The 24,285-nt window shown below is 35.7% G+C and overlaps 1 protein-coding gene across 1 annotated transcript; it reads left to right on the top strand.

The window, feature by feature from the left end:
* NAA30 (N-alpha-acetyltransferase 30, NatC catalytic subunit) lies at positions 1-20,359 on the top strand. The gene is made up of 5 exons (XM_068544882.1): positions 1-131; positions 398-1,172; positions 5,957-6,080; positions 7,844-7,899; positions 16,628-20,359. Exons 2-5 carry the CDS (start codon positions 399-401, stop codon positions 16,763-16,765), a joined length of 1,092 nt encoding a protein of 363 aa, XP_068400983.1. The 5' UTR covers positions 1-131; position 398; the 3' UTR covers positions 16,766-20,359.
* The last annotated feature ends 3,926 nt before the right edge of the window (positions 20,360-24,285 follow it).

Below are 24,285 nucleotides of genomic sequence, written 5' to 3'. Positions count from 1 at the left end.
CGAGGCGCTTTACGGCGACGGCGGCTGAGGGTGAGCTTTGGCGGCGGTGGAGGCAGCCGCGGCGGTGCGGGAGGCGGCGGCGGCCGAGGAGGAAGAGGAGTGGCGGCAGTGGCGGCGGTGACCTGTGCGGGGTGAGCCTGCGGTGGGGACGGGGAGGGGCCGCGGGTGACAGGACTGGCGGATGGGCGCGGGCGGACGGGGACGGTGGCCGGCTGAGCAGCTGGGCGGCGCTGAAGAGTTGGGGGGGCCCGCGGAATTGGGGCGCCAGCTCTGTGAGGGACGGTTTCTGCCTTTGTTTCCCCCCCACACCCTCGGCGACCCCCGCCCCCCGCCCCCTCTGCTCCGCGCTCGTCGGCCGGGTCTCATGGTTTCCCCTCTCGGTCTGTGTCTCCTCTAGGATGGCGGAGGTACCGCCTGGGCCTAGCAGCCTTCTCCCACCACCAGCACCTCCGGCCTCGGCGGCGGCCGAGCCCCGCTGCCCCTTCCCGGCGGGGGCCGCCCTCGCCTGCTGCAGCGAGGACGAGGAGGACGACGAGGAGCACGAAGCCGGCGGCGGCGGTGGCGGCGGGAGCCCGGCGGGCGGCGAGGCGACGGCGGCGGCCAAGGGGCATCCGTGCCTCCGCTGCCCCCAGCCGCCGCAGGAGCAGCTGCAGCTCAACGGATTGATCAACCCCGAACTGCGGCACCTCCGGACGGCCGCCTCGCTCAAGAGCAAGGTTTTGAGCGCGGCCGAGGCGGCCACGGTCACGGCCACCCCCGCCGGGGGCCCCAGAGCGACTGCCACAAAAGGAGCCGGGGTACACTCGGGCGAGAGCCCCCCTCTCTGCCTCCCCAATAATGCAAGAACTGCGCTCCCCAGCCCCGCAGAGGCAGCGGCGGCGAGCGATCCCGCGGCGGCCCGCAATGGACTGGCGGAGGGCACGGAGCAGGGGGAGGAGGAAGACGAGCAGGTGCGGCTGCTGTCTTCATCCCTGACCGCCGGCTGCAGTTTGAGAAGCCCTTCAGGCCGGGAGGTTGAGCCTGGGGAGGATCGGACTATACGTTATGTCCGATATGAATCCGAGCTGCAAATGCCCGATATCATGAGACTGATCACCAAAGATCTGTCTGAACCCTACTCCATTTATACCTATAGATATTTTATCCACAACTGGCCACAGCTGTGCTTCTTGGTAAGTGGGTGGAATGAAAAAAGGGTGAACCCAGCAGAGAGATCGAGGCCGTGCGGGGCAGGGAGTGTGAGGGCTGGATTGGCAGTGGATGTATCCTGCATTTCATAGTACGTTACGTGATGTAAAGTGCGTGTATGCACTCCTCATTATTTAATGAAACTGTTTTGAAGGTAAGGCTTCATGATCCGGGTTAACTTGATACTGATGTAAATGCAATAAGCCTGTGTGATGCATGTTGGGGGTCTTGTATCCTGTTTACATTAGCTTATAATCATGTTTAACCGTCTTTAATTATCCTCCCTCATCCTCAAAGCACTTTGCAGTCATTTAATTTGAACAGGGTTCTGTTCGGATACAGACCTTATTAATCTCTCAATTACAGCCATAATCAGGGAAGAGTGTATGCGTAAACATGTTTTGGTGAACATGATTGTCAGTAAACTTGCTGTGGCCACACTGGAGAATTAAATCTTAGAAGCATATTCCATAATTATGGAGATTGTTTCCTTTTACTTCAGCAGGGCAGTTAGCAGTTGTAGCCAGCTTGCTTTCTGGTGCACGGTTGCAGAAGGCGCTACTAACACTTCTGGTGGCTGGAAGACTCCTGAAACTTGAACAAAATACCCTTTTTGGGAGTGTAGGAAACTAAGTGTGAAATTGTTACTAATCTAATTTTTTTTCTTTTTTTTAAAGAAGCTGGTCATAGATATGCTTAAGTTCTAGTACTATTGCTGGCTTGTGTGTAATATAGTTGACAGAAATTTTTTCCTTAATTTATGAGTAAAAAAGACTTGGCTTAACCAAACAAGCTGAATAATTTTTTTTTTTTTTTTTGACTTACGTAGTACTGGTAGTACCAATAGTTTCCCAATAATATTGACCAATTTCAGTCAATGAAACCTTTCACTTAAATATTGATGACAGGTATGTGCTTTGTATCATGTACTCACAAGCATGTTGTTTCCATTGAATTTTATTGAAGAAAGACAACATGCTTTTAAGGAGTGCTTTATGATATGTGAAGGGAAAAGCCACTACCGTTATTTATTGTTTTAGAATTGACTTAATTGCATTTACTAATTCCCTGTAAGATGCTTTGACAATACTTTAGAAATCTGTCTTTTTGATTCTGTAGTTTGGTGGTGATCTGAAAATATAACCTCAGTATTGTTGATAATGGTAGCTGTGCTATTTTCTGCGTTCACTTTGCTAAACTTCAGTTTAGTATGTTTGTTTAAACTGGGACCTATTTTATATTCTACAAAACTGCTCTTACAGGATTCTAATCGCTGCATCAAAATAGAAATTCTAAGACACGTCTGTGTCAAATGAATATGGGAAGATGGTTTTCATAGCATTATTATAAATGTCATATCAAATGCTATTATAAATTCTGAAGATTGTGGATTGATTTAACTGTAAGTTAATTCACAAAAGCGTACAATTTAGTTACACTTTAAATTGAAATAGTGTATGTATTTCTGTTAATTCCAGAAAATAGTAGTGTATGTGTGATGATTAGTCAACTTTTGAGTTCTGGTATTACCTAGACCTCTCTCAACTTGTCTGCCATTTTAAACTCTGATAAACTGAATATTAGTAAACTTTAGTTTGATTTTACATAGACTCCTCCCAATTCAACAGCTAATTTGAACTTTAACCCTTAATAGCCAGTTTGTTTAACATTAAACTCTGAATATCTAGAAATTGTGATAATACGCAAGTGGTTGACCTGTAAGGTTTACTAATGCAAGTATGGATCTGGAGGTATTGAACATAAAACAATAGTTAAACAATCAGAGGCCATTTGGAACTGGGGCCTTTATATTGGCGTTTAAAAAATCTGAATTTCTCATGAGAACTAATTTAAAACAAATATAAGTGTATGTTTATTTCAATTCATACTATTTTAGAACTATAAAGGATCCTAGAGATAATCTAGTTCAGCTTCATTTTTTTTTTTTTTTAATGAAAAAAAATTAAAGACCAGAGCGACTTAAAATGTTCACATCTCCAGATATTTAGTGTCCGGAGATGTAAAGCTAGAACCCAGGTCTCCTGGCCTGTCATTATGGAAGCAACTAAGAAGCTGAAAAATGACATACCCTTGAGTCATTCAGCCAAGATCCTTGTGTCACCAAGTTATGCTTCACCAAGGAATAGTTGTCCTTGCAGACAGCGATCTTAAGAGACTAGAAATCTCCGGAATGTTCCTGGTTTCCATGAGTAACCTGCAGTGGATCAAATGGAATATATGCTGTTGAACCTTAGAAAATCGTCAATACTTGACCATATTTGACTAACAAAAGTGACAGTTTCCAATGATTCTTCCTAATAACTGTAACAGATGTGAAAGTATGGTACTGTACAAATGGGCGGCACTGTCATTTTCTCTGTACTTAACTAATTTATCTCTGTCACTTTTGAGTTCATGGTATTTTCAGTTGTTGGTGCCTTTTTGAACTTCTTAAACTTATTACCAGTGATATACTATAGTACTTCTCTTATTTGTTCTAAATTTAAATTTCCAGATTCCTCTGTTTTCCTATTTGTGATATTCTGGAATTTGGGAATCCGTATTTCACACAACTTATATTTTTCAAGTTTTATAGATTGACAAGCATTTGGCCTTGTAGAGTTCAATTTTAATCTTGCCTGGAATTTTTCAGTTCCTATCCTTGAAAAAAAGAACACACTTTAATAGCATGAGTTCCAAATGTATGTGCAGAAGCTTTTATTTGTAAAACCTTAACATGCAGTTCAGTGATTCTTGTAAGTGTATATTCATCAGCAATTTATCAGGAAAAAATACAGAATTGGCCTTCCTCACTAAACATCTTACTAATAACAGTGAATCATATATTGGGCTTTTATTTTTAAATGATGTGTACAACTTGATTTTTGTTCCTACAGATTCTTGATTAGTAAGAAATCAATCTAGTCTAAGAGTGAACTAATATAATACTTTGTTTGCTTATTACTTTCTTGGTCTGAGGACAAAGATTTGTTTGAAATGCCTATCCAGTTTGAAAATATTGTCCAGTTATATTGTGTCTAGTGGTTTTAATTTTTTCCCCTTTTTGGATGGTTTATTAACTGTGAAGTGTAGGTGTCCTATAATTTTGTATCATAGATTTGTATAGATTTCCATTTCTCCTAGCTTATGAGGTCAGGTCAAAAATTTTTTAATGTACCTCTCATCTCTGATGTATGCACACACACACACAACCACACACATCTATTTGAAATAAGTTATGTTCAAATCAGAAAATGCTGTTCAACCAGGCAACTTTTGTATATGTTTCAGGACTTAATACAGAAAGAAATTTTACTTTTCAAAAGAATTTTGAAAGAACCAGATTGATTTATCATGAATGAAAATGGAAATAACAATTTTAGAGGTTTATTGACCCCAAATAATTTTGGATTGTGTTGATTAAACAGAAATGAATTAGTGTGGATTGTTGAATTTAATATCCCTTCAAAGTAAATCAACTATATTTCAATTAAAATAAATAAATAAAATTAATAGCCCTCCTGACCTAGTTTAGGCTTGCGTGAAATGGATTAGAATTATCTTGCCTAAAGATTTCTCCACAGTTGAAAAAAGGGCTTTTTAATCAATTTTTTTACAGAAAGATGAACTAAAAAAAGTCACAACAGATTCAAGATAAGAGAGGTATTAAGTGTAAATTGGGCTTTGCTTATTGATTTTTTTAACCCATTCCTGGTTTTTGTTGTTGAAATCGTTTCTGAAAAGTTAATTTTATTAAGAGATGATTTGAAGCTTTCATATTTTTTTTATGAGGGCTCTTTACAGCGAACAAGTATTTCTGTCTGACACATTATTAAACAATTGGAACTATTGCCCTGTTTATATTTACCAGAATACAATATTTACTAGAACTTTTTGTTGGTGATGGAATTTTTGAAAAACATATTTTCAATGGTGATACTGGAAATTTTAATGAAAGTGGAGGCTGGTTAGCTTTTATTTAATAAGTAATCTTTGTCTGGAAGGCTGTACATTTTTATTAAAATAGAAAGCTCTAAAAATTACAGCTTTTGCTTTAATATGAAGCTTTGATTTTGAGTTCTAGATATTCTGTGAGCTTTATGGCAATGACTCACACTGTCAGGAGAGTCCTAAAAATGAGACCATCGTATATCTAGTTTTTGTAATCCTTCAATAACAAAAACCCCTTGGGTAGGATCTAAGGAATACCTTAAAAATAATCCTTTTTCTTTTAGGTTTTTTTTCCCTGGTCAAAATCTAACTATTATTCAGGTATAAATATTATGTCTTATATCTGTCGTTCACTAAAACTTTATTATAATTAAATATAAATTTATAGTACTCTGTTGATAAGTTTCGTAATATTTTGTGATATCTAATGAAAAGACTTTCTTTAAAAAATTACTTTCACGTTTCCCATTTCCCAGATCTTAAACATGTACCTCTTTATTGTACCTAATTATAAGCACCTCATAAAGTACTTGAATGTTTACAATGTGGAAATTTGCTTTTTTTTTTTCCCCTAGGCTTTAATAATGAGCCTAAGAAATTCATGTCCTAAAGAATGTTGAAAGATTTTAAAACTAGAACATTTGAAGGAGTTCTGGGATTTAGATTTCTGACGCTTCTGTGACTGCTGTCTTGCTAGAATTCTCATTATTTCTTCCTCCCGCAAAAACACTGACCAGTGGTTGGCTGCTGTTTCCGTGGGTAATTGTGCAATACCTGATGGCAATGTATTCTTTGTAACTGTTTGTTTATTTTTAAGGCCATGGTAGGGGAGGAGTGTGTAGGTGCCATCGTTTGCAAGTTGGATATGCACAAAAAGATGTTCCGCAGAGGTTATATAGCCATGTTAGCGGTGGATTCCAAATACAGGAGAAATGGCATTGGTAAGAAAAATATTATGTCACAAAAAAATGCCTAAGTTCTTTTCATTTTTTTTTGAAGCAGAAGACTTAAATGTAAATAGTATGTAGAAATGAGCATGAAGCTGAGGGAAGAAAATTGATTGCTTTTATTTCAAAATGTTTTTAAAATGAATTGTGTCCTTTATTACTGTCTAATTATTTGAGAGATTATCTTTCTAACAATTAGAAGGTGATCAGTTTTCATCTCCAGACATTGTTTTGATCACATCCAAACTGCTTTGCATTATACTAAGTTCTGCAGTTTTTAATAGCATTATTAGCGTGCTTGATCACAGCACTCAAGCAGCTGTCTGTACTTGGGTTAAATGGTCCTCAATCAAAGCAAAATTATGGAGAAATTGTTACCATTATTTAGTACTAGTCATCAAACATTATATTAGCAATTCGGCGAGGACCAGGAGAAAGGAGAATTGTTTCTTACTACTATTCCCAAACTCATCTCTTTTCTGGGCTACCTTTCCTGGCATTTGCAGTTAATCTTATACTCTTGGTTTATAATGGTCATTAGAATCATCTGGGTGGCTTAAAAACAAATGCTTAGGCCCCTCCCCTTGAGAATCTTATTTGTCCTGTTAGAAGTAGGGCTGAAATTTCCCCAGGTGGCTATGATGTAAGCCTGTTAAGAACTGCTGTCATAGTGTCTAAGACCTACTGGCTCTTTGTTCAAGATGGAGGATCAGGTAGACAAGCACTTGTCTGAGCATGGCAAATTCTGAGAGGTACTGAAGCTAAGTAAGTGTTCATGAAAAAAGAGTTTGATGCCTGTACCAGTATTTAATTACTAGCAGTTTTGTCACTTGTAGTTTTTCTTTTTTAAACTATGAGTGTATGTCCAGTTTAAGACTGGTTCACACAGTCTGAGACATCATGAGAAGTCATTATGAATAGGTTTACTTAATACATTAGGTTCAGCCAACTTTTCTTATAGTGTTACAGTTTGCCACTAAGATGTTTAATGAATTGGGCTTGTTATACAAGCCAAGTTTGAGTCTTTGATGTATTAAAAAGAGCTGGTAAGGACTCATGGCAAATGATAGGCAAATTGTCTGGCTACTTCAGAGGGCAGAAACCAGTGCCTTGAAGGTTGCATCCTGGCCCTCAGACATATTTTGTATGGCCCATGTAACGTGTGCTTGCTTGTGTTCATGGTTTGAAAATTGAGAGAGAAAATTTGGATTTCTTCTCTCAAGATCAGATTTAGCATTTGTTTTCCCTTTAATGTGCTAAGTATATCTGACCCTAAACTAGGATACAGACACATCACTGACATCATTTGGTGTGCCCAGGCTTACTATAAGGTTTGTGGAAACTAACACAGTGTCTTGGGCCCACTCTGGGTCACAGCAATTCTGGTGTGATCTTTGGCAAGATTGGCTCAAAGGTCATGGAGTGAGTTCTTACCAGCTGAAGAAGTTCCTGGGTTGCTCTGGCTGTATCTTACCTTTTTTCTTGGGATTAAATAGCATTTACACCTGAGAAAAGGATACATATCAGGAGATAGGTCTTTCAAGAGGAAACTTGTATTGCTATGCATAGGTCCTATTGGCCTCTCAGTTTTAAGTCTAAATTTTTTTTCCCACTTAACTTGAGATAATCTGTGTATCGCATTCAGGGTAGAACCCAGCACTTGACATTTCTTTGCTGCTTATGAATATTATAATTTAGGTATCTTTAAGAAACTAATTACATTTTTTACTTCATTAATACTCAGCTCTGTATTCTAGGTACTAACTTGGTTAAGAAAGCTATATATGCTATGGTTGAAGGAGACTGTGATGAGGTAAGTCTTCCTAAATGTTTAAGACGTTTTATCCTGGGCTGTATTCTACTGGGTATTTTTATAAATAGCCCATAATAAATTGTACTGCAGATTTCATTGCAAGCTATTATTATACAAATGTAACTTGTGCTGAAAATTATATTCCATTTAAAATCACATGAATTTTGACCTAGAACAAATTTTAAGATGATAATGGGAGCTAAAATTTGTGTCAGAATGTAAAGGTAAAATTTTAGATATTTTTAGTAAATAATTGGTATTCAGAGCTCTGATTTGTTATCAGTTAAATCATTTAAGGTAGCTCTTATTATAAACCTTACTGTAATTTACTTGTGTATTGGCCTTGGTTTCTCTCTAAATAATACTTTTTTTTTTTTTCCTGTGGGCCAACTGTGAGCCCATATGAAGAACATTTCACATTTGAAAAAATCTCTCAGCATTAAATAATAAGGCTGGAGGGGGGAAAGACAACCACTTTTTAAATGTAGAGCTATCTGTAAATTAGCATAAAAGAAAAAAAAATTAGCATAAAAGCATCTTCTCTCTACAGCTTGTTTGTAAGGCCTGAAGGCAGGTGGTTTCTTTGTATCCTGCAGCACTGTGCTTTACATATGGTAGGTGCTCAATAAGTAATAGTGATGGTTGGGAATGTTAAGATTTACTGTTATGTAATGTGGAAGGGAATAAGTATAAACTAGGGAAGTATAGATATCTTTAATATAACAGTGGTGACTAAGAAGGACCAGAGTCGTGCTAGTAATTTTATGAGCGTTACTACTAACACTTGTCTTTATTATTGGAGGGCAAATGTGCCTTAGAGAGTTCTCAAAATACTTGAAGTTCGGTAATTTTTTTCTTAGACTGATTTCAATAAGTAACTTCTTTTGGTTACTTTCTTTTTTTTTTTAAGTGGGTTTTTTTTGGTACAAAATTTATTCACAGTCACTAACCATCATTATTTGTGTGTGTGTATTTGGGGTGCAAAGTCCTTTCTTTTACCATCTTCACGATTTTCAACTCTTCATCTTTCTTTCCACTTATAGCTACTATTAATCTTGCAGTTTGCATCCTCCCATTTTCTAAGCACATGTGAATGCAAATGTTTACACATACTTTTTTATACAAATGAAATCACAGTTATTATTCTGCTGTAACTGCTTTTTCTACTTAACAGTGACTCATGAACAGGATTCCATGTCAATACAGGTGTCCTGCAGAGTACTCTCACGCTCCTTGTCCACATTCATACTTCGTAGTTTGACAGATCACACTAAATGATGGTTGTATGAGAAGGCCTACAGACATATTGGGCACAGGGAAGACATCCTGGGATTTACGGATATTTAATTTTTTTACCCCAAATAAGAAAAGTCACACGTGGCAAAGGATCTCATATTCACAGCTTTTAGTTTCAAAAAGTAAAAGGTACAGTGGGCCTGATTATCTACATCATTGGTAACTAAAATTTGAGTATAAAATTGAATACACATTTTTTCGTGAGTGTAAGTCCAATATGGACCATGGCTGTATTGGCTTAGACAGCTCATCAAGAATAGAAGTCAGGCTTCACAAAAGCTGCTTAACAGTTCGGAGAAATCTTTGGGATGATAAGACCGTGTTTTGATCCTCTACTGAGTAGTGTGGTTCCCACTGAACAGGGATGTTATAAGGAGGGAGTATTATGTCCCTTATGAAAGCCTTTTCTGAGTTATCCTAGTTACTGCCTATGAGACAGGTAGTATGCTTTACCTTAACTGATCAAATGTTTAAATAGTATTGGTTTTTCTTTGAAAGTTCTGAGGAACGATGAGATTTTGGTCATGTTGTTATAGTCTTAAGGTTAAGGCCTAAATTAGTGATACATTTTATGGTAGAACTATTCATTGTGGGCCTAAAATTCTGATTCATTTTTCTTTTCAAGCAATGAGTTTTACTCAATCTTAGACTGAAATGGGTATAGTTCCATGAACTTATTTCTGTTGTATGGTTTTAAGTGGATGGTTTTTGCAGTTTGAATAGCTCTGCCTCTGGATTAGGGAAGTCTTCCATGGTTTCAAAAAATTGGTTATCTGTGCCCCATATTGTTCAGATAAAGGATTTGCTGTAGAAAGGGACAGAACTCTTGCTTACTCTTTATTAGGCTTTCACTTTCCCTTTCATCGAGTTTTAAACCGTATAAGCAACAAACTCTTCTATCCTCTTTACCCTTCTAATTTTTGATGGTAGTGTTTGTTGGTTCTACTTCCTTATATTACCATCTCATCCTGTTTGGTTTGGTTTCTTTCCCCTCCACTCCAGTGTAACTACTTTGTATTTGCTAGACCCAGTAGCTTCTTGGTCTTCCTCTGCTTATTAAAATGCTTCTCAGTCTTTAAGACCCAATTCAGATATCAACAACTCCTTTTAAGTTTTCCTTGATCCTCTGGACAGAATCAATTGCACCTTCTGTGGTTTTCTTGACCTCCCTTTCTGTAATACTTACTATGCTTAAATTTACTTGTTCAGAGACTGTGCCTTAGCCACTGAGAGCAGAGATACCTTTTCTTGTTTACTGCTATATTCTTAGTACTTAGCATAGCATTTGTGAGAGAGTACATGGTTCATAAATATTGGTTGAATGATCAGTTTTGTGCTTCCAGTATCTTATCTATGCCTCTTTTTTTCCGGGGCGGGGGGGGAGTGGACTTCTGAATTTTGATTTGTCTAATTATTTTTTTTTTCGTTAAAAAAATTGTTTTTTAGTTCTTTTCTTTATTTTAGTTTTATTTTTTTATACAGCAGGTTCTTATTAGTTATCTATTTTATACATATTAGTGTATATATGTCAGTCCCCATCTCCCAATGTAATTAGTTTTTAACTTGTCTTTCTCTCTAAGCTTCTAGGAACAGCAATCTTTTTTTTGTTTTGCGTGTGTGTACATAAAAAAAATATATCTGAAAAAAATATATATCTGCAGGGTTAACCAAGTTATTAAAGTACCTTTTGATAAAAGCAATTATATATAAAAATAGTTTTGTATATAATTCATGGTTCTGAGGAAAACTTTGAAATTATGATTCTCCAAGAATACAATGACCAAATTATAAAATAACTGACATGTGATTTTACTTTCATTAAGTTAGGCCAACCTTCCTTTCTTTTAAAGTGTTAAGAAATTTTGACAAATTATCAGAAAGACATTTGGGAAGGGTTTAAAATTACATTTTCTACTACTTAGGTCGTGCTGCTGTTTTTTTAATCTTACAGAGAGAGATTTTTGAATCTATGAGCCTATTAAGAGAGATACATTTGGAAATCTCTGTGAAGCTTTACTGTGCACATCCAGTCAATTTTTACTTTCTGTTCCGTTTGCAGAATTTATTTATGACCTTGAGTCATGTTTATATTGCTTTTGGTTGCCACTTGTCATTTTAAGATAAATTCAGAGTGAATTAAACCGAGGTTAGTTGAAATGTAGATCTGTACATTTCACAGAGTTGAAATGTAGATCTTGCTTTTGCCCAAATAACAATGGTATTATTCTTCTGGTCTAATAGATCTTTTCATTTTGCCTTACTACGACTTTCCTAACTTTTTATATCAGAATTAGACATGTTTAAACAGCGTAGCTAAAGATCTTTTCCATTTTCTATATATTTGGATCTGACTAAAACGTTATAGCATCAAAAAAAGAAACAGGTAGATTCATTACTTCATGAATAAGAAATGCATTACCTATATTGCTAATCTGGCTTGAATCTGGTTACTCCTCTTTGTGGTGTGGATGCCAAACATTTAGCGGCTACTAGGAGAAACTTCTTGAGCTTGGGTTTTACATTAGGGGAAATAGTAAGAAAAATATATACAAATAACATGAATGAGTTTTCTTGTGTACCTAAACTAATGAACCCACATGGTGGCCATTTACTTTTATGTACTTTTTTTGGAAATAAATTAGAATGAATGGAGCAGCATGATGAACAGTACTTTACTTTTTAAGCTGTAGATGTCCCTAAAATCTTCATCTCTGGAAATTTAAATTTCAAATTTTTTTTTAGATTTATGGTATGGTTACTATGATATTAATACTCAGAAGTAACTCATAAATGATGAAAATATACTGGAATCAGAATTTCTTAATGGAGTTTAAGTGTGCAGTATGTGACCTTAAAACATTTTTAGTTGACCAGAATCTTCCTATGTTTGTCTGTCCCCAGCCCCTTGGAGCCACCATTCGACACTCTGCTTCTATTAGGTTTGACTATTTTAGTTTCTGCATATAAGTGAGATCACGCAGTATTTGTTTTTCTCTGTTTGATGCATTTCACTTAGGGTAATGCCCCCCAGGTTCACCCATGTTGTCACACTGACAGTATTTCTGTTTTTAAGGCCAAAAAATATTCTAGAGAGTGTGTGTGTGTGTGTGTGTGCGCGCGCGCGCGCGCACGCACGCGCACCACTTTATCCATCCATTTGTTGATGGACATTTAGGTTGTTTCCTTATCTTGGCTATTGTGATAATGCTGTAATGAACATGGGGACCTCTTTGAGGTCCTGATTTTACTTCCTTTGGTTGTATACCCAGAAGTGTGATTGCTGGATCATATGATAGTTCTATTTTTAATTTTGAGGAACCGTCACACTGTTTTCCATAATGTCTGTAGCAATTTATATTCCCATCAACAGTGGCCAAATTTATTTAAATAACCAATAATAAACCTGTTACATGTTAACAAAATAACATACATTTTTTGGTAATGTACAAGATGACTTTTAAGCTTTTTGTGTTTAATAATTATATGTTTAACATTTTTAGTTTCATTGGAAACATATAGTTTGGCTGTGAGACAGTGGCTGCTAGGTAAAGAACAGAGTAAAATGGAATTATTTAATCTGTAAGGATTTTTGGTTGAGTAGTTTGGCCTAGTTAAAGAACTGGATATGATAAGCCTGGGTTCTAGATCCATCTTCTGTCAATATAGTTGTATGATTGTAGGAAAGTCATTTAACTTTTTAAAATCTGTCTCTTTGTGCAGTGTGATGGTGATTCTGATCTTAAAGGGATGTTATGAAGAGCAGTAAAATTTTTCAGTCATCATTGTCGATGTAAGGCCTGTGAGGTGCTAGACAATAAAATAGTGCTTGCCGTCCCTCCAGGAGCTCCTAGCCTGTAATATTAAAAAAAGACTTTCTAAACTGTAATGGTTTGGCTTATCCTGACAATAGTTTGTTCCTGAGGGAATCCGTAGAACTTCACCGTAACCCTTATTTTCTGTTAAGTAGAATTCAACTTGGCCAAGTTTCTTTAGGATTAAAATAACCTTATTATGCTTTGGCTTCCTATATAATATTCCCATGATGTGGACTAAAAGAATAATTTTATAGAGAGTTTCCAGTATAAACCCAGATTCTCTTTTAGTATGTTTATAAGAATTTCATAATTAAATGTTAAAAAGTAGTTACTTTTTTTTGTGGCATTTTCTGTTGTGTCAAATAATACATGATCTCTTTGATTAGAGAATGTGAGTGTGCTGAGAGAATCTTTTCATTTTAACCAAAGTGTTAGCCCTTTGTGTAATGTTTTTCTGTAAATTGGGCTTTATTTTATTAATCTGTTAGGATGCCAACAAACCTGAATTCAACTCTTAACTTACACGTCAAGTGTATATTTATGTAGCTATAGTTAGCCTCAGCTGTGTTTTGAATATTTTAGATTGCTAGATATTAATGAATATGGACTTGGATCCCCTTCATTATGTTAGATCTCCCATTCACTGCTTTGTTTTACTTTGGGATGCAATCACAGGTACAGAAGAGTGGATACTATTAAGCTCTAGTTCACATTTGGAGTCTGGTCTATTCTTGTTCTACTGGTGGCCTTGAGTTTCATTCACTTGTAAGTTAGAGATATATCTGTTTCATAGGGTTCTTGTGAAAATAACATTATGACAAATGCATGTAATATGAGAATAATGCATGTGAAATGCTTTACGTAGCACTTAGTAAGCCTTCAAAAAGTATTAGTTATTTTTTTTACACTGTCGCTCTCCTTTTTATTTCTGTGAAATCAGTTCTAAGTTTTGAGTTGTTGCAGCTTTATTGCTTCTCATATTAATTGTTTTGATTTAACATTTTAGCTGTAATTAGGTGCTGGCATAAAACAGAATTCTAAGAATTACTGAAGAGAATAGTTCCAAACTGGTAAATTGCATTGACCAGACTGGGATGTTCCAAACTGGAGGATGGCATACATTACTGAACATTAAATTCCATTTTTTTAAGAGCAGAGAGAAATTGTTGACTTTTTATTTTCATCTTGAACCAGTTTGCTTGCTGTATAACTTTTATAGGAACATTTTCCCTTGATCTTGAACTATTAATTACTTGTTTTTAGATCTTTTTAAAGTTTGGATTAGTGTGTGATTTGCTCTCATGAGTTGTTTGCATAGGTAATTGCCATAAGATGATACTTTCTGTTTAAGTACTCTGGTCATTTAAAAGCCTGGCAGTACTTTCGTTTGTTTCGTATTTATGTAATGTATGTAATATAATGAAAGGTACTAAGGTCATATATAATTAACAAATGTTTAAGAGCCTTCTATCTGTCAAGCAGTGTGTTAGGTGCAGAGGAAATGGCTGTGAACAAGATACCCATGATCCCTGTCCTTGTTGGGCTCACCAGCTGGGGAAGATGTCATACTCATCAAACATTGAATGAAAGTACAGTTGAACAAGGAGCAGTGCCGAGTGCTGTGGGGTAGTATGAAGGGAAAGAGATACTCTACCCAGTCTGGAAGTGACATGCTAAGGCCAAAAGCAAGAAGAGGAGGATGGGAAGAGTGTTCTTCCAGACAGAGAAAACAGCTTATGTGAAAGGTCTAAGGTGGGAAAGATAATGGTGGGTTCCAGAAACTGAAAGTTTAGTGTTGATCGTGATGAGTAAGGGGGGGAGACCTAAAGCACAGTTAGCAAGGTAGGTAGAGGCCATATCTTGATGGACCTTTTAGGTCTCTTTAGATTACTGTTAGATTGTGGACGTTTTCTTGAGGACAAAAGAGAGTCAATAAATGGTTGTAAGCAGGGAATTAATGAGCATCACTGTACTTAGAGTGGGAGACCTTTGGGTTAGGAGGTTCTTGTATTTATAATAAAAGTTGATAGCAGCTTAGACTAGAATATTGTCAATGGGGATAGAAAGAAGAGGATCAGTTTAAGAGAGATTTAAGAGAGAAAACTGAAATACTCAATGCTTGGATGTATGTAGGGGTGTGGAGAGGAAAGAAGTACAGAGATGACTCTTAGGTTTTAGGTTTGAGGCATTGATGGGATGGAGATCTTGTTACTGATGTGCGGAATTGCAGAGGAGTTGATCATGAGTTTTTTGGATCCGATGAGTTGAAGTACAGTCTTTTCTCTATTATTTAGATCTGTTGCTTGAATTCTTGTCAGATTTTTTTTATAGCTTGCGATAGAACAGGAAAAGACTCATAGGCTTTACTTGGGCCTTTGTTTAATTATACTTTGCCCTTTTTTCCCACTCCAAACACCTCGGGGTTATAACATCCCGACAGTAACTGTGACTCACTGTGTTGATTCTCAGTGAGGTAGGTAGAGAATCAATAGAAAGGCAAATAGAGCTATGTATGTAAAAGTTGGGAGGATGGGATAGAGGATATTTTGGTAGGGGAAGGTAGAAGTAAAGTAGAAGAACATCACATAATAGTCAAAAGTATCAGTTCTTCATTGTCAGGGCCACTGGTTCAGTAATATTTTAAAAGACCCAGATAGAAGTTAATACCTCTGTTGTTAAGTGTCGCTATCCATAGTGTCTAGACATTCTCAGAATTTAGTTCTCAGAATGTCGTCTCCTTACCAGCAGCAATCAACATCACCTGGCAATTTTTAAAAAATGCAGATTCTTGGGCACCACCCCAAACCTACTCAGAAACTCTGGAGGGGAGGTGCAGCAATCTATTTTAATAAGCCCTCCAGGTACACTAAAGTTTTGGTACCTTTGATCTAGGTTTGGCAAACTTTCTCTACAAAGAGCCTGATAGTAAATATTTTAGGCTTTGCAGCCCACAGGTCTCTGGTGCGACTGCTCAGGTCTGCTGTTGTATTGAGAAAGCAGCAATAAACATCATGCAGACCAATGGGCATGGCTGTGTTTCAATAAAACTTTATTTACAAAAACAGGCAGTAGGCATATTTGGTCTAAGGACGATAGTTTTCAGACTCTGGTCTTAACTGTAGACAAATATGGTAGTTGTCGCCAGGATAAAGGATGACATATTAATGAAAATATAGGAGTTGGAGGTCAATCTGAATAGTTTCAAGTACTGGTTTATTTTCTTAAATCTTTGATTGTTGATTTTTTTCTTCATTTTTTTGTCATACTATACAGGGAACAAATTCATCTTTGTTTTACTATAAAACATATATTCTCATTGCTAAAAATTCCAAATATTTCACAAAAATCAATAGAAAAGAAAATGTCCCCAGTGTTCCCACCCCCCTTGCCCTGAGAGAGAATGACTTTTATAATTCTGATGACTGTTTTTCTGGGTTCTTCCTGTACATCATTAATATTTACTGTTTTCACCATCAACTTTAAAACAATTAAATGTAGTTTCTTTTTCTTAAATATTTGATCTTATTGTTTATAAGTGATTTGTCAAATTATGAAATTATAACTTAGTTTCAAATATTATAAAATTATAACTTAGTTTTCTCTCTCTTTTTTTGCAGGTTGTTTTGGAAACAGAAATAACGAATAAGTCTGCTTTGAAACTTTATGAAAATCTTGGTTTTGTTCGAGATAAGAGGCTGTTCAGATACTATTTAAATGGAGTTGATGCACTGCGACTTAAATTGTGGCTGCGTTGAGAAACTGACATCAAGGAACAACTTTCCAACGATGCAGAATCGACCTTTGCATGCAATGCAATTTGTACAGAATTGCTTTGCAGGTGGATTTAGTGATTTCCATGCAGCTCTTATCTGTCAGTGTCTCATTTGAGTGTCGCACAATATTTGTTGCACTTTGGCATGGCGCATTTGTTCTGAATTAAAAGAGATTGTTTTAAACTTAAAGAGTTCTTTTGGTACCAACAAGATGTGCCAGTTGATAGCCAAGATTTGTTTGCTCATTTGCAAAGTCTGCTGACATTGTTATTTACACAGTGATAATTTTATCACAGAACCAGGAAGTGGAACATGATTTTTGTTCCTTAAAAAAGCCAATGTAGATTGTAAAAATCTCTGAGTATACTAACATTTCACACGAAACCTGCCATAGTTTTCTGAGGGGGTGGGGGAAAAGCTTCAATTTTAGGTTTTATTTTTTCAATATTAAATTTCCATTCTTGAATATTGGTACCTCAGTGATTAGTGAATGAAAAACAATGTTATGTAGGGTTGGGTGTGTCTTAACAATGAGTAAAGATAACAATTAAATTGCGTCTGCCAGTGCCTGTGTAGATAAGTATATTTGTCTTCATCTCTATAGTTTTTGAATGCATGCTACCTTTTCCTTTTCTTTAAGGCCTTTGCAAGCAAACTTTTGTTTTTATTTAAATTCTAAATTTGGTAATAAATTATTTCAGATTTTTATAATTTGGATACTTTTTCCAGGTGAGCGACAGAGTGGTTTACTGTAGAAGTCCCTTCTTTTCTTACAGTAAGAAGTTGAATCTACTTGGGAAATCTTTGAGAAATGACTCAAATGGGATGAGAAAAGTTGATGAAGCCGGGAATTGCTGGGTTTTAGATGCACTTTTTTTTTTGAGAGTGAGGGAATTTTTGGAAAAGAATAGAAAAATTAATGTAAATTGGTATGATTCTATTTAATCAAAATTATTGCTAAGCTGTGAGGAACAGCTTTTACAAAGTAGTCGGAACTTTTTTCCCACTTGGTTTGGATTCACATTGCTTCCATTTCTTAAAATGCTTCGCTTTTGGTTCTTGGTCTTGAAAATAAATTCCAAGGTGCACTGTATCTGTTTTAAACTGATTTTATTTTCTTTTCACTTATTTGTGCAAATTCTTGGGGGAGCTTTGCTTATTAGTTCCCAGGAAAACAAAAGGGAGAAATGGAAAATTCTTCTTGGAATGAGTTCTATAGGTTTTCTTAATAGCCATCACCATGTTCATTAGTTACATTGTGTTTTGGCCAATCTGTGCAATGTAGTTAATTTTAAAGTTGATTGCTTTCAATTGAGTCAGGAAACCTGTGATGGATAATTTATTTGACTGGAAAACCTAGGTACCCATTAAAGAAAAGATTCATTCTCTGTGAAAAATGTTTTGTAGGAATGTATTGTTTTTTCATTAATTTGGATATGCTTTACTTCTGCTCTAGGATTTGGTTTGAATTTTATTTTATGGCTATAATTACTGTATTTTTAAAAACCCTACCTCCATTAACAGTTGGTAAAAGCCCCCTTTCAGGAAAGTTTGTTGCCTTTTTGTTATGTTTTTTTTTTGTTTTTTGTTTTTTTTAAGGGAAAGCTGCTCCTTGCTCAGTGTAGTGTCTTGAAAGTGAACATGGTGACAAGTATTTTTAAAATAAAGATACATAAATTTGGTGAAAATAAAATCTTCCTGTTGATGGGATCATTTATAGTTCCTTATTTTTAAAGAAAACATTTTCTTTCCATTTTATATTGCCTTGAAAGTTTAATGGGCAGAATACTGGTTACATTAAAAATATGAAGACCACACAATACTCAGCTTTCCAGGTGACCATTTTGAGTACGTTTTTGGTCAAACTTCATTTGGACTCTAGCACTTAGAGGAATACCAGTCATAATGATGCTTCTGTTATTTTTAATATGGAGGGAATTGAACTAATAAAATAGTTCAGTACTTTCATTATCAAATTTTATCTCACCACTTTATATTTGACTTGCTGGTTCATAGGTAATGATTGTTGATGAACGTACATTTGCTTGACTCACTAATGAGGACAGTTCTAAAGTAAATACATGCTAGATTTTTAGCTCAGCCATTAATTTTTTGGCAGATTGTCAATGAAACCATCACTACTGACCTTTTCACCCAGAATTGACCAAATTTTGCTGAATTGACTGGGTGTTTTATTAAACATGAACTTAACTGTGTGACTGAAAAGTCAAATGGTTGTCATATTGTTTAGCTGGTGTTTGTTGAATATCTGTGTCTACCTTATGTCATTAATTGGGTGTGCAGAAATTGTTTACTTAAGTGGACTAAAATTTTATCCTCTAGCATGGTAACCCAGCACCAAAATTAAGTCTCCATTTCAGTTGAAGTAGCATCAAGCATTAACTTAATTTTTGATATTGGGCTTTCATTTTTCTTATATAATCTTAAAACAGCTCCATTTAAAATTGATAGAGCGAGTTCACTTGGCTAAAACTGAGCAAAATTGGTGCAACTTTCTTTTAATGGGGTGCTGCCTCTTTAAGACTGACTGTACTATCCACTGACACTGGTTTGGCAGTTGCTACTGCTGAACATTTTTATACATGCTACCATGAAGCTATATATGTTAGTATTGAAGAAGCTAACGGGTATACTACCATTTTAATGTGTGGGCTGATTATAATTTCCCTTACATTAGGATGAAACTAGAGAAGTCCACAGATCATAAACCAGACAGTAGTTTTGAAGCTGAAGCCAGCAAAATAAAAAAAAAAAAAAATTACTATTAAAAAATTGGTTTTAATATTTTCTGCCTCTTCCCCAAAGTACCCTCCCCATTTGCTTGACAAATCTATGTAAAGAAGTTTGTTTGTCACATGTTTTAACTTTACCTTGCCCTGTGTTATGGTATTGGCTGACATGTATAAGACTGGATGTGTATATTTATTACGGTGTCTAAAAATCATGAAGTTCATCACTTGCCAGGAGCATAGATAAAAGCAAATTGGTAGTGCATCAGAGTTACTTTTCAGTGCACCATGACATCACTAAAATGAGTGCTATATTGTTACAGGGCTTTCAGGTTTGTAAAAATATAACCATAAATTATATTGACGTCAGATATGAGTTGAGTATCTATAAAATATGTGTATCTCAAAATATTGGACTGCTGTTTGATGACTGGATATTGCTGCATAATTTTCTTCTATTGTCCCATATCCTTTTGGAGAGAGAGTTTTAATGGGATTTGAAATGTGCAAGCTGTCTAAATAAGATGCAGTCAAATAAAGTATGGTTAAGTTGTGTTTGCATTTTTCTTTTAGATACAGCTGTGTGCATTTTATGTTCAAGTTGTTCTACTTTCACCTATTAAGAAGAAAAAAGAAAAAATAGGCAATCTATTTTGTTCCCCACTTCCTGCCTTGCATCTAAGAGTTATTTGGAAGAAGTGATACACAATTGTTATCTCTCTCACCTTGTGTTCTGACAGATTTGAAAATAACATGAACTTGATTTTACTAAAAGTATTCAGAGTTATTAACTCATATATCAGCTATCAATACAAATGAGAGCATTTTCTCATGCATTAAACCAAAACTTGTTTTTCTGTCCTTGTCCCATAGCAATTTATTTGTAAGACAGTTTTTATTTTAATTTACTCTTTTTTGTTTATACTTAAGTAATGTTTTGTTTTGTTTTGTTTTGTTTTCCCCTTGCTAAGACCAAAGGAAAATAGAGCAATATCTAAAGGGCTTTTTGTCCCATTCTTGTGAGAAGCTTTAAATGGCAGTTATGTATTCTTTCATATTTCAAGATTTATGGATATTAGTGGAAGAAGAGATCTGTTTTAATTGGGACTGCTAAATTACTTTCATCATGCCTGTCAAATCTTCACTTTGTTCTTTTATAGTCATGTAGTGAAAATATCTGAGTTCATGTTTTACTTGGGCCCTATATTTAATTCTAAATACTTCATAAATTGTCTTAATAAGGACCAGAAAGTTGATACCGTTCTTTCACACCTATGAACAGAGATCAATAATAACCTGTAGCCTAGAGATATAGTGATACTTATAAGCAACTTTTAAAAAATGAGTTTGAAAAATTTCATAAGCAGATAGCACAATGCACTTTCTTCAGATTCAGAGCTGTCCCATAGCACTTTTTTTTGATAGAAATGTTATTTGTGCTCTCCAATATGGTAGCCACTAGTCACGTAGCTACTGAACCCCTGAAGAAAGGCTAGCATGATTGAAGAACTGAATTTTTAATTTTAATTAATTGAAATTTACACAGCCACATGTGGTTAGTGGCTCCTGCACTGGATAGCATAGCTTTAGATAATATTTAGACAGCAATAACTGAGGAAAGCAGCTTTTGAAAAGGATTTTTTTAAGACTACTATCTAATTTATTGAATGAAATAGGATCATGATTAAAAATTGCCTTTGAGCAATATACTCTATACAAAAGAGTATACCTACAGTATTTATGTCGACAATCTATTTCATTAAAACAGTATTTGTCACCACCCCTCTACCTGCTCCTGTCGTGGATTAGCTATTCTGAGAAAAGCAACCCTTTCAGTTTTTATTATTTGGTAGTTCTCTGGGTTGCAGAGGTGCCGAGATTCAAGTGCCAAAAATTGGTTTCTGATGAGACTCGTATCTTTTTAGCATTAAAATATTTTACATCATTAAGCCTAATAACTTCTCATTTTAGATGAATTTGAAATAATTTTACCTGTAAATGAGATTGGTCATTTCTCGTTTTATGAGTGGTCAAACTGAAACATGGAGGTGTATCATGTTTACACTTTCTTTTTTTTCTAAATTCTAGAAGATTATGTATGTTGATACAAGGGCAAGTGTTTTTGTTTCTGAGAGAACCGGATTAATTTTCCTGTGTTCTCTGGCCACGGTGTGTCAATCTTGATTCTAGCTGGACATCTAGTAAGTATAATTCATCAAAAGAGCAGGCGTGGAGATGGTAAACACCTGGCAAAAGGGAGTGCCAGGCTTGGTATAGCCTGTTAACACTGCTGGGGAAAGAGCTCAAGGCCCACGTTCTATTGATAGGAATCAGTGTTTAATCTTCATGTGAAAAAGACCTAGGAATAATAAAGATCACCAAAGTGCCGAAATCTACCTTCTACTACTTAAAAAAATGTAAACAATGCAGGGGTTACAAATGTAAGGTTTTTATAATGCTAAGAAATAAGCTCATTTTTAGTTGATGATGGATTTTTATGACTACCTCTTTGCTGTATGAATATATCTCAATTTTTTAATACCTCAATTTCCTGAGAATCTGTATGTATGTTTTTGTAAATAAAATAATTTACCATATGCTAGAGAAAGGACATGGCGTTTAAAGAAATTGTATAAAGACATTTGTGACTGAATTTGTTACACAGTGAATCTATTTGAAATTTCTTAAAAACAGCCTTTTCTGGCCCCCTTGACTGAGGTTTTCTTTTTTGGTTTTTTTTTTTTGGTTTCTTTTTTTTGTTTGTTTTTTTAGTAAACATATTCTTATTTAGCGAGATCTGTGTTCCAGGATGCGTGTACCCTCATTTGTTCATTTATAACTGCAAAGATTTGTATGTCTCCTATGTTTTCCTTTCATGCCAAAGAAATTCACCCTTTTAAAAAAAGTCAGCAGGTTGCACGAACTGAAAAAATTTTTTTGCCCCTTAGATAGGCGTTCTTAAGAAGCTTTATTTCCTAAGATTTAAATATTTTCCAAAGGAAAGTGTCTTCAATTTTTTAGTTAAAGCCAGTAGTAAAAATTTGTAAAAATACGTGTGTTTTTAGGAATGCACTAGTTCTGTAGGAAACATATTGGCAATTTTAAGGAACTGTGCTGCTTTAAAATCCACAATTGTATGAAACTTTTTGAAGCTGATGCAAGATATAAAGTCATTGCTAATTTTTATGTATGTTTGTGAACTGCTCAGGGTTCAATGCCCTAACATATAGGCGATTGATCACTAACATCTGTAGGGCCAGATATCCTGTGATTGTACATGTTTATTGATCATTTTAAGGGAGCTGAAGTTGCTGCCTTAAAGCTAAACCTGCTGCCTTAAACTTTGCTACCTCCCTCCCTACAATCATGGCTGTAAACAGTGACTCAACAGTCAGCTAGCATTATATTTGATTTTATTGTGAATGCTAATAAAATAAAATTTGTAAGTCCACCAAGTATTGACTTAACTAGGTAAATGTAAATTGATTTCAACCTTGTCTTTGGCCAAGTCTACTTGATAGCTTATGATAATATGAAATGAAGTACACCAATATGGATGTGAGCATTGTGTTTGAGTTATTGTGAGAATAATTATTTTCTTCATATTTGGAACTGATAATGAGCATTCAAGGTGTTTATTTCCATCAGATGATACTGAGCAAGTTTCTTAACCTCTGTGAACCTTTAGTGATAACTACTTGATAAGCTTAGTGTGAAGAATAAATGAGATAATGTATGTAAATTCACCTTAACAGTACCTAGTAGCCTAGTATATAGTAAATAATAAACGATAGCTATTATTAATATATGTACCATAGTAGTATATAGTAATTTTGTATTTCGGTATTGGATTTTGTAGCACCATTTAAATGGTAAAAGTCATCTAAATATTAGATCTTATAAGAGTAGCCCAGACTGTAGCAAGTGAACAGAAAAACTTTTCACCTTTTTATTGTGGAGAATATTAAAACAGGGAGACCGAAGAGTGTAATGATCTCTTCGTGTACTTATTAACCAGGCGCAACGCCCATGGCCAGTCTGGTTCCATCCATTTTCCATTTCCCCTTCTCATAGTTTTTTTCAAAACAAATCCTAGAGATTATATCTTATATATAACTATTTCAGTACTTAAATGGTAAGGTCTTGTTTTTAAAAACAAAACCACGATATCATTACAAATACACACAGACACACAAATCGTTAATCATATAACCAATATTAAAACTCCAATTTCTAGGGAATTGTTTTTAGTAGCAGTATGAAGATGCATAAGAAGTAAATATAAAGAATACATAGGAGGTTACTCTTTCAAAGAGGAAAGATTTCTGTTACAAGGACAGTAGACACCTTAGTAGACAAGTTTGGAGGTACAGACAAATGATTATAGGAAAGAAAATTAGTGGAAAGTAGAGGGCTGTGTCTTGCATATCCCAAATACCTAGTGTTTTTCTATGAGCATAATAAGACACAAATGTTTATTGGGGGAAAAATGGAGTAGATAAATGTGCAATTGCCAACAGCAACAAAGGAATGACTTTTAGAAAGGGTTGGGTTTTTGAAATGTAATCAGCAAAGCATAGGAAGAAAGATCATTGGGCAAGCAAGAAAGAAAAAAATAGGTGCTAATATAGGCACAAAGTTTTAATAGAGATCGTTAAGCAAGTGAAGACAGTTTTGTTTTGTTTTTTTTCCTTTTGGAAGAAAACAAGATGGGGAAGGGTAAGCACAACCCTATATTCTAACACCCCAATG

The sequence above is a fragment of the Eschrichtius robustus genome, chromosome 1, assembly GCF_028021215.1.
Source record: "Eschrichtius robustus isolate mEscRob2 chromosome 1, mEscRob2.pri, whole genome shotgun sequence".
Taxonomy (NCBI): domain Eukaryota; kingdom Metazoa; phylum Chordata; class Mammalia; order Artiodactyla; family Eschrichtiidae; genus Eschrichtius; species Eschrichtius robustus.
Note: the sequence above shows the minus strand (reverse complement) of the source record. Positions and strands in the feature narration are given on the sequence as shown.